The following is a 12,157-nucleotide window of genomic DNA, read 5'->3' as shown; positions in this document are numbered from 1 at the left end:
TAATGTTCACACTGATGGTCGCTCTTAGTAACTGACTTTAGTTTACAGAGTTCTTCCTTATCAGCTCAAAACACGGCAAAATAAATTAATATTTCAACCAGAAAACCCCGGGTAGCTGTATTTCACAAGACTTGTGGTTTTCATTAAATAATAATGAAATATATGTATATATACATACTAGCTGGTGTACCCAGTAATTCCCGGGGGTAAGATGTTCTATTGAATCACCTTATTACTGATATAAGAAAGCAATTTCATTATTACTGCCACAAAAAGGTGTATTTTTCATCATGAAAATGTACAAAAACTGTCAACTGAAGGAGGGAGAGATTAATGAGAGAGGTTATCAGAGGTTGTCTAGAGACGTTGTCAGAGTTTTGTTACTAATCTAAACAATATTGTTAGCCTTGTGGTGTGTATGAATATAATAGGACAATGAGCAAAACAGTTAAAGCTATGAAGTTGTGGGGGAAAAAAAAATTACATATTACTTAATTTACCTGATTACTAATTGACAAATATCAAATATAAGAAACTAGTATTGATATTAGCAAAAATAATTCTGTTTCTAGTTAGTCAAAATGGTTAATTACTATATAATTTTATTTATAAATTCTGGAAGAACAGATATATTTGTTATTATAATAAGTATTATGGGAACTGGTGACTTATAGCTTTTAATGGTTTAGAAAGAGAGCTGGATTTTATAACCTTGTTTACTTCTAATTTTAGATTTTCTTTTTAACTATTCACATGTGGCTGTATGATTGAGAAATTTATTTTCCAACCATATGATTTTAGGTTCAATCCCCTGTGTGGCACCTTGACCAAGTGTCTTCTATTTTTCTAGATTGTTCAGTTTTGTGTGTAGGTTTGTTGACAACCTGAAAGAGGTCCAGTCTGTGTGTGTGTGTGTTTTTCATGTCTCCTTGTCTTTGACATAGTATGGCAGTTATAAATGAGCATCACTTATACAAGCTGTGTCAGTTATTTCCAATATTCTGTGAAAAATGTACCTTGCTTGGAAATAAGTGAAGGTTGGCAACAAGAAAGGTATCTGGCCGTAGAAAATCTGCTTCAATATGTTACATTTGACTTCTTGAAAAAGTTTATCATTTCCCATATCTTGATAATGGAAACTTATTAGGAATGAAGTCCCAAGCCTCTGCATTTCTTGGTGCAGAAGCAAATGTTGATATTTTAGCCCAACATCTAATCAATTTAAGAACAATACTTGGGCTTATGGATTTATTGGCTTGATGTTGCACCCTGTCCATGCTGCATACATCGTTAAGTAGAGAAGAAAAAAAAATTGTGGGAGATGGGCTGCAAGGCTTGATATAGATGACAACTGCTATGTTGCGCACTTGAAAAAATTGTCTTTCAAAAATAGTTGCTACAAGACCTTGTCAGTTGTGTTAAATTTTCTGCCACACACCATTTTGATTTGGTTTTAAACTAATGTAAACTAACAGTAATAGAAATTATAAGACTAGGTAGGGGAGCTACTTAGGAAATCTGTCAACTTTCTGAATATGTTATGTGAAGAAAGGTGAAAGCCATACTGTTGTAAATAGAGCTCCACTCAACAATTAGAAATGTAAATGTATGCTTTTCTTTTTTTTTTCCTCTTAAATTTGGAATTGAATGACAAATTGTACAAAATGTTATTAAACAGTTGTACGAGAAATATTTTGCATTGAAATTCTGGTTGGTGATGAACAGGTAATGCTAAATCTGTCAGCAGCAGTCACAGCTACCTTGTGACAAGATACTCATAGCTCTCTATTAGCAACTATCAGCCAAGCACATTCCTTTATTCCAGAATAAATGTTTTAAACACTGTGCAAGATGCATGAAATCTATTTGCAAAAATTTCTGCCTGTATAACCTTGCTCAAAATTTAGACCCATTCAGTATTAACATCAGTGAAGAGCTACCAAGTTTTTCTTGTAGTTTGAAATTGACTATCTTTCAGAATTAGATTAATATTGGGAACAGGAATGTCCTTGGGTATTATCTGTTCATCGCTTAGTTCTTTACCTTCACAATTTAGCCTCTTTGAAATGCTTCAGGATGTCCAAAACGTTTTAAGTTATGGTTTAACCAAATCCCTTTCAATCAAAAAGACTAACATTTACCTTTGAGTTGCATAATGCTTTTCTTTTTTCATGATGAGATTGACCCAACCCACTGCCATGGCTACCATTAAGTTGACATAGCTGCACTCTGGCATTTCATCACTAATCATTCAAATGCTTATGGAAACTTTTATCACAAACCTTCTAACTGACAGTCTTGGGTTCTCTTTTTATCTGTCAGCAGGCTCAGTACAAATTTTGTGACAGTACTATGCACCTTCAATTTTTCTTGAAGCATACTGCACACACTTCTTTGCAATCTTTACAGGCAGACAATTTCCATGCACTGTAGTAGTTGTCCATTGTTTTAACTACTTTAACTTTGCTAGATATCCAGTATGGCACTGTCCAATAAAAGCTGTTAAGATTTTTACATATATCAATGTTTGTATTAATCCTGTCAGTTTTCAGCAATTGGCTCACAACTCTTCAATCCTTTTATCCTTTTGATAACATCTTGCCTGTAGCTCTGTAGATTCTATGATACAAACTGTTTATTTTAGTGTTATATTTAGACCATGTTATTCCATTATAATCTTTATATATATAATTCTATATAAGAATCTTTTATATACAAACACCAGATAAGGTAGATTAAATAAAACCTTTGAAATTCTTGATTTAATTTCAGAATTGTAATGTTGGCAAAATACTTTTAAAATGTGGTGTGGAAGTGTTGATGTATCCAAAAAAAAAAAAAAAAAAAAATTTTTTTTTTTTTACAGTAATGTCTTTTAACTCCTTACTATTTAAACCAGCTATATCTGGCCTAAATATTCTACCTTGTTTTATATTCAAAATGGCTAGATTCAGTCTCTCACACCTACCCAACAATGTCCTTCGAAAATTAAATGATCACAATGTTGAAGTCTTGAAGTGATGAGATAATGCATGATTAATTCAAAGCCATGTAAATAAATAAGCATTACATTTGACAGTAATTATGAATACCAAAGGCTTAAAAACATGTAATCACACAGTTCCTTTCTTATTTGGAAATGGATTTAAGAAAGCATTAAATTCTAGTTTGCTAATTAAAATGTTATTAAAAAAGATACAGGCTGTTGTGGTGCACCTGAGCACTGTATACAATAATTTCATTATTACTTGACGATTTGCTTCAGATCTTTATCTGGCTTAACCTGTTGGCATTTAAAGCCAGCTATATCCAGGCCAAATATTCTGTTTTATGTTCACAGTGGTCAAGATATGACCTCTTATATCTATGCTGCAGTGTTATTCTAAAATTAAGCAATCACATCATCAAAATCGCGAAGCTACTAGATAATGCATAATATAAAACCATGTGAACAAATAAACCTTACATTTGACAGAGTAATCTAGATGCTAAAGTGTCAACCAGGGGTTAAACAATATGAACACTTGGAAGAGAGCCAGGTATATTCTCCTTTTGGCTTTGCTAAGGATGGCAGCAAATAAAATCAAGTATCTATTAAATTGTTCATCAGGTTATTTTTTCATGAAGGTTTTCATGGTGTTAAACCCTTTTGAGACCAATCTGTCTGTGACTGCTCTCATTTCTGTTTTAAAATGATCTAAACTAACTTCCATTAGAACTTATTCTAGAAGTTAATTCATGTTCCAAACACCAGCTTAATGTTGGTTATTTTTTCCAAATTCTTCATGTTAAAAATTAACTGATTCAAAGGCAGTGTATTTCAACAGAAATATTGTAACAAGAGTCAAGCATACTATAACTTTGAAATAGTTCAACATTTTTGTGAATTTAGCCCAGTAACTGGATGAAAGTTGTGTACAGCATTTATGAAACTAAATCTACAAAAGGTTGTCAACTACAATCTTGATCAAATTTGATATCTAATTGAATGATTATTGGCTTGTAAATTTTTTTGTGTATTATTGATCCCCCCCACAAAAAAAATAAATTTAGTGATATTACACTGATGCTAGTTATCGAATTTGTCACTTGAATATATTAACATTAAGAACTGCTTTATATGGAAAAAAATTTGAACATTGTATTTTGTTAATCAATTTGTTTAAGACTAACTTCAAATATCAATCAGTTGAATAGGAATGGCATACTAAACTTGGCATTTTTACTTGTCTGACATTCAAAGTTAATATCTAGCAATTTTTATTTTTTATCTGATAGTTTTACTTTTAACTGACTTTTAGAATACTTTCGCTAAGTATTTTAAAGTTTGTGTAGTAAAAAAATTTGCTTTCCAACCACCTGGTTACACGTTCAGTGTTGCTGCATAGTATTTTGGGCTAGTGTCTTCTATGGTCTTGGGCCAACCAAAGTCTTGAGAATGGGTTTGGTAGACAGAAACTGAATGAAGCTTCTGTGTGTGTGTGTATTACAGTTTCTTTGACATCATGTGATAGTTGTAAGCAGATGTCGCTATCATACAAGCAATATTTTTTTGTTTCTAATCTTTCATGGCAACAGGAAGGGTATCTGGCCATAGAAAATTTGCCATGCCAAATTTTGTCTGACCCATGTCAGCATGGAAAATGGATGCTAAAATGATGGTGACGATGCACTTTCAAAACATTGTCTTAAAAAAATTATTACAATAACATTTAGCTTGGTCTGTAATTGTGAGAAAACAAAACAAAAAAAAAGACATTTATGCTCACAAGTCATTAACTACAGTTTAATGTTATAACAAAGCCTGTAACACCTGTTGTAATATATTGCTGCATAACTTAAGTTTCTGATCAAGTATAAAGGCTGTCCGAAAAGAAACTAGTTTATTGCATAACTTAAAATTTATCCTTGTCTGTTTCAAAATAGTTTCCTCTACTATTGATACATGGCTGCCTCTTAAATCTATTTATAGATTTGACCATGTGGGACAAAGTGTGTTATGAGGTCACTTTTCCAATAATAGATGATCTGCAAAGCCTCATATTTGAGCAACTCTTTGTTTTTCTTTTTTTTCTTTAACCCTTTAGCATTCAGTTTACTTTGTCAAATGTAATACTTATTAATTCACATTGTTTTGAATTAATCATGCATTAACTTGTAGCTTTTAGATTTCGGTGATGTGATTATGATTTGAATGAGATTGTAAAGTGTGTGAGAAACTAGATCTAACCAGTTTGAACATTTTTGGGCTGGATGTGGATGGTTTAAATGCTAAAAGGTTAATATAGTGACAATAATTCAACCCAATGTGACTGCTTTTTTTTTTTTGCTTTTGAAACAGCTGTATACTCATGTTATATCACCTATGATTCCCTCATGATTGGGATGACTGTGACTTTGTGTTTATGACACAATTTTGAGACATGATGTACTTCAATTTTTCTATTGTCATGTGCTGCAGACTTTTACAGAAGCCTGTTTCTTGGAAACAATGCAGTCAGTTGACAATTTTTACATACCATGGCATATACTTTCACAATGTGGTTGTCTTCTATCATTATGGAAGGTCGTTAGGTTAGGAATTGTATTTAGTTCTTTGGGTTTGAAATACTGGTATCACTCCTGGTATTGCCTACAATTCAGTCTTCCCCATGGGTGTTCTACTACATAAAATGCTCTAATCATTCATTCATTCTAAGACATGGGGATCAATAACTGATGTCTTTTATATGGTTATTAGACTGAAGATCAGAGTTATCCATATCTTGTATCAGTTGGTTGGCATGCGGTTTTGAAAGTTTGGCTTCTTTTATGATAGATGTTATTTACAAAAAAAGAAAAATGTCAGATTACTTCAAAACTTGGCATAAAATTCTTGAAAGATTTTTGATAAGCTACAAGTGTATTAGACTCTTACTTTAAAAATAACTAGTGCTTGACCCATTACTTAGTCTGGAGTAAGTAATTCTGTGCTTCATTAAAATGTAGGTATATATATATGCAAGAAAGAATTAAAAGAAGGTAACACGATTGAAATAAAAGAAGCATTTAATAAATCAAAGTACTTATAAAGTTTTTAACATCGTCTTTCATTAAGCCCATTGCCATCAAGGAGGGAATTTAGATTGTGAAGCAGTTGGGGAATATAAAAATGACTCTTATGAAAATAATCATTCGACTAGTTTTCTGGAATGATTTTAAGAAACGTGTAGACAATGCTTTTGAGTTGTCTAATTTACTTATGTATTGGGTGAGAGATTGCAATAAAAAGTGATAGATAAGTGGGTTAAAAGAAATAGCTTATTAGAAGGAAAAAATATGAACTTCCATCCTTTCAAGCTGTCCTCTCTCTTTCCTTTGCTTTTCTCTGTATAATTACACACACACATTACGCGTTCAAACATTCTTATGAATATGACAACAGTATTATTATGTATCACTACGAATGCTTGAAAATATTTAACTCTAACTCCTACTGGACCTTTTCTTGGAGAGCATCCAAAAAGAAATATTTTGATACCTCATTTGTGAAATTTGGATGAATATTATAGGAAATATGACAATTTGAATAGTCAGTAAATTGGTTGAAATCTTGCCTAATTAGCCATATTTGTGATGCTGTATCTTTGAAACGGAGGTGATAATCATCTTCAGATTATACAGATATTATACAGTGTCCATAGGATAGCAGTTATTTTTTTTCAGGTTTTTGAAAATCAAACTTTTTTTCTTTTTGCATGTTTTAAAACTTTTATGCAAAACCTGTAGCAAACAGTCAATTTTGCAGTGTTTTTCAAACCTAGCTAAATCCGAAAGTACAAACCAAAGGGACTCGAATTTTGGGACATGATATTTCAAAAAAATTTTAATGGACTATTAAAAATGGCTATAAACAGAGTTTTGGATCAGGGCATCCACAGAAGCCTTTTTGGTGAAAAAAAATAGAAATTTTTGAAAAGATTTTCAGATGAAAATGTGTGTGGTTTAAGAGAAAGTTAGCTGTTTCTAGTGCTTCCCATGACCACTTGGTACCTTTCTCTAAATTGCATGTAGACTTGTTTTACAAAACAAACAAAATGTGAAAACTAATCCCTTGCTTTAGCATTAAAAACATTTGTAAATTACTGCTAACTCAGAAAGAAAACAAAACCACTAAAATTTCACTACTTGTGAAAATGTAAACACTACCATAAATTATCCAACAATATTCAAAATTAGAAAGAAAAAATCGCATCTTGATAATACTAAAACTCAAGGGATGTTTGTGTGTACCCGAAATATTTCAGAAATAGTATATTTTACCTTTTTTTTTACATATTTATTTTCATACTTACCTTTGACAGTGCAGTAGAAATTTTTGTATAATTTAGACATCTATTTAAATGATTAAACACAATTTTTGTTATTTCTTGACGCAAAAAATATATGGCTTCTGTGATGTCAACACGATGAATGTCATGGTGTGTCAACACACACATGTCCACTATCTGTGACATATACTCACACAGGTAATGAAAAATTAAGATATGAAGAGTTTGACTTCATTTCATGAATACTGCTTTGAATTTTTGCAGTGAAAAGATGTCCTGTCGTAAGGCGAACAAATAATAAAAAATGTGAAAACGGCTAAAAAAATATTCTGTAATGCAAATATACAACCATATAGATTTTAAAAAGTATGGAAAACAGTCAAAATAGACAAAATCCTTTCACTTTTATATTCTCTAACCAAAACGTTCAAACACAATTACAAATTATAAATAGATAATAAATAAAAAAAATGTGAAAACTACTAAAAAATATTCTTTAATGCCAATACGACCATATAGATTAAAAAAGTATGGAAGACCCTTGTAAACCACTGTTTTTTTTTTTCGGTTTGTCCATTTACATGGGATCTCTGGTCAAAATGTTAGAGTGCATGACCATCCTTAGGACATAAGTGATGTGTGTGTAAATTTTGAAAATTGGTTGAGAATCGTGGAAATGTATGCATTAGTCAATATGCACATGCAAACTGTGATTTATACATATCTTTATATATAAAAGTGAAGTTGTGTGTCTGTCTCCTACGATTTAGATTCCTAACTACTCCCACATTTTGCGGTGCAGTGTATATCGAGCCCTTCTGGGTATTAGCACATGTCTACGATGAGTCTATGATTTAAAAAAAAATTTACCATCATTTTTTCCCATTTTTGATGCATTTTTTGCTATTATATAAGGGAAGTAACTCTCTAAAAATGTATTATTAAATCTCAGAACGTAAAAAGCTACAGTAACAGCCCCCTTTGTGGTTAGCCATATTGAGATGGCTATTATACTTTACATCTCTAAAAATGCTTATATAGTTATTTCCCTTACAAACCCGAGCAACGCCGGTTGATACTGCTAGTACTAGATAAAGCAAAAACAAGTCTTCTTCACGACTATCATTTTTAACACAAATCAAGTTACAGTGCTCCAGTGCATTGAACTAGATGAAGGCTACCATTCAACCGTAAAAAACAAAAATGGGTCAAACTTTGTAAGTGGTTGGAAATACCAGTGATTTTGGAGAACCGGGTATTATTACATGTCAGATTTTAATCAAATGTATATAAGAAAGTTCACATCCAGAACTTTCTAATGATTTATAATTGTGAGGTGGGGGTGTATTTTGACATGAAAATGATCAAGCAAAAAAAAAAAAATGTTTGTTTGGTCAAATTGTGCTTGTCTCCCTTTATAGTGATGTCTAGTATTATCTGTCTCTGTTTTCAGTATTTACGCTGTTAAATTTCTCCACATGGTTGTTATAAAGAAATTATAGATCTAACACTTTTGAAAATTAATTTATTTTCAATAGTAGTACCTAGTTAAATGTCTTTAACAATCTTGAAATGTTTGTGTATATACACACAAACAATATTGTCATTTTCATATGTACAGCTATATGCATATCATTATATATATATATAATATATATATATATATATATATATATATATATATATATATATATATATATACAGAGGGATGCAGACAGAATATAGATGTTTTTGTTCTAATGTCTTTAACAGTAGTGTTAAGAATTATGTCTGTGCATATATATGCATACACTGGGCGAAAGAGAGAGAGAGAGAGGAGTTGTAAACCAAACCGGAAGATATGATACAGATAAACAATTTTCACAGAAATTATAATGATTAGGCAGTTTGATATGATAGCCTAAGAGTTTTATTATTACAAAGTGTGTTAGGTCTTGTAAAAAAAAGTATTGTGGAAATTTCTCATGTTAAAATATTTTTAAATGTGCTAATTTTGATCAGGAAATGTAGTTTGAGGTTTGCTGGAAAGCAAAATTTTCAAAACTAAGATTTCACCACTGTTTATATTTGTTGTAAATATTTTGGTTGCTACTCTTGTTTAAATACTACAATAATAAACCAAATTATAATACCTAATGAATTTGTTTTGAATTTTGTAATATCATTAACAATTCACCAAGGTCACTTCAATTGGATTAGTAGTCAAAATTATAATGAAAGAATATTTTTCTGAAGAGCTTTTTTTCTTCTTTTTAGGGATTGAATTAATGAAAATATATTATTGCAGCCATTTTAAATTTTTATATTAAATATATATATATATATATATATATATAAAGAAAGAACAGCTATAATAGAAATTGAATTTTTTGCTCACAGAAGAATTTCTTTTTAATTGTAAAACTGATAGGTTTTCTAAATTTTCCTGTTGTGATGTGAAAGACACTTAACTAAAAGTTTCCAAAATACTCAATTTCAATCTGAAGTGAGAAATAATTTTAACTTGATACAAAATATTTTCTGTAATTCCTATACTTTTTCATAAATTAAAAGTTTGTCTTTAATTTATTTTTAGGATTTCACATGTCCCCGCTGTGAAAATGGATTTGTAGAAGAAATTACAGAGTAAGATTAATTTTAATTTTCATGTATAATTGTTATGATGATTAAAATGACAGTACTGAAAACTTTTGATCCTTTTTAGGGACTCTGTGAATATTTGCAACAATGGACACCATTAAAATCAATAAGGACCTGGTAGACGTGTTGCGCTAGGTAACAAATTAAGTGTACCACCTAAGAACAATAATGGGCCCCTCCAACAGGTTTTTGCACAATTTCCATCTATTTCCCAACTTTACTCATAAGGTTCTCTCTGGTCAACTCAAGGCTAGACTCTTGCTCAAGGTCGTGTGCAATGGAAGTAAATCTGAAACCATGTGGTTGTGAAGAAAGTTTCTTTATCACACCTGTTGTTATTTAACACTGAACTGGCAATGATATCTCTGGTTGAGTTGGTTTAATTGGATCAGTGCTCTTGATCTGCAAAATTCTCTTTGGAGTTCCAGATGATCCTCTCACAGGGTTTGAATTAGTCTTACTGTTCTTCTTTAGCTCCTAATATCTGATCAAAAGAAGAAAAAGCCCATAAGTTTTCCATTTGTGATCCTGCTTTTTTTTGTTTTCAAATAAACTGGCATTTTAAAACAGTCATTTTATCATTAGTTTGTGAATACTTTTAGACATTTGGATTTAGATAATTGTTTTTTATTGTCATAAATGATATCAGATTTGCTGTACAGTTGTAACAGATTTGTATGCCAAATGATTGGCAAATATTTTGCAAGGAAGTTATCCTAGTATTTATGTGCTTAAAACTAACCCAAGAAATGTCAAACCATGATTACTAAAGTTCATGGCTAGAACATGGACTTTATTCTTTCATGTTGACAAACTATCATGCCCTTTGCTTTAAAAAATTAATTTGATTTCGTATATAAATTAAATTATTTGAAATATTGATTTTGTGTGGCACTGGAGATGCTAGATATTGCCCATGTAACATGAATTTAAACCTTACCACTTGCATTACAAATGTAGCTGGTTATTTAGGTTTTAAAAAAATTTTTTTTAAATCAAAATGCCTGCTCTGAAAATTTACGTCTGACACTAAAAATATTCAGTTTTATGGTTAGCAAGCTTGTGGTTTCAGATTCAGTCTTACTGTGTAGCACTTGAGCAAGTGTCTTCTGTTGTTCTAGGCCAACCAATACCTTCTGAGCATATTTGGTAAACAGAAGGCTGTTGTGTTTGTGCCTTTGTGCTTTGTTTGTTCTCTCCCTTCCAACACATGATGACCAGTGTTGGCTTGTTCTGTCTCTGTAGCTTAATGGTTTTGATAAGAGACTGATAGAATAAGTACTGCACTTAAAAAAATAGTACTGGTGTTGATTTGTTACTGACTAAAATCCTTGAAGGCGGTACCCCAGTGTGACAGCTGGTGAGTGACTGATAGAAGTAAAAGATAAAGATTAATGTTCAAGAATAATTAATGTCATAGAAAATATGATCAAGAATTATTCAAAGGAATGATGAAGTCACTGTCTTCTTTTGACAGCCAACTATTATTTCAGCATATTCAATTATTGTTTTTTCTTAAGAGTTGAACATATGTCACTTGTTGGGGCCCTTCATCATCTGGCATAATCATAATTTAACATCCATTCTCCATGCTGGCATGGGTTGGATACAGCAAACAGACCATTTCATTGTGTATATAATCATTTGTATTTATATTTTAAGTGTAATTTATACAGCTAGGTGCCTTCCCTGTTTTTGACCATCTACATTATGGTGTGAACTGGATGTGTTTAATTGATCTGCTGGCATCAGTTCTGTGTAACAGGGTTAGTGTCCTGTCTACCTTGTGTAAGTTTTTATTTAGTTACTACTCTGTGAGATGGGTTATGGAGTTCCCTTCTTGTCTGTTCATTCTTTAGATTATTTCAGTTCATTGCTGTTATTCCTAAACATTTTCTGCTCTCAGTTCAATTTTGCTCAGTTTTTTTTTTTTTTTTTTCACTAATATTCATAATTTTTCAGGTATTTGCCTCTAATTTAACTGTTTCATTACTATATTTCTGACCAAAATACACCCCTCATGAGTTTCAGTTAAATTCTAAAATAATCCTGAATTTAGACTAGTTTCATTAAACAACTTTAACTTTTTTTTACTTATCAACATATTAATGTGATATTTAGAACATAACTAAAGAAAGGGTTCTTAATCAATTCTATTGCATAACTTTTGTTTCAAAGTGACTCTAATTACAAGTAAATCTAGGTAA

The 12,157-nt window shown here is 31.2% G+C and overlaps 1 protein-coding gene across 4 annotated transcripts in view; it reads left to right on the top strand.

The window, feature by feature from the left end:
* LOC115215652 (E3 ubiquitin-protein ligase RNF126) overlaps positions 1–12,157 on the top strand; it is a 50,913-nt gene that overhangs the window by 9,778 nt on the left and 28,978 nt on the right. For all 4 annotated transcript variants that reach the window (XR_005000704.1, XM_029784908.2, XM_029784907.2 and 1 more), the window contains exon 2: positions 9,886–9,935. Coding sequence is in view for 3 of the 4 variants with exons in the window: in XM_029784908.2 (XP_029640768.1) it covers positions 9,886–9,935 (50 nt within the window). In the remaining variant the exon portion in view is untranslated. The remainder of the gene's footprint in view (positions 1–9,885; positions 9,936–12,157) is intronic.

Source organism: Octopus sinensis, linkage group LG9 (assembly GCF_006345805.1).
Source record: "Octopus sinensis linkage group LG9, ASM634580v1, whole genome shotgun sequence".
NCBI classification, from domain to species: domain Eukaryota; kingdom Metazoa; phylum Mollusca; class Cephalopoda; order Octopoda; family Octopodidae; genus Octopus; species Octopus sinensis.
This window is presented reverse-complemented; position numbering and strand designations above follow the sequence as displayed.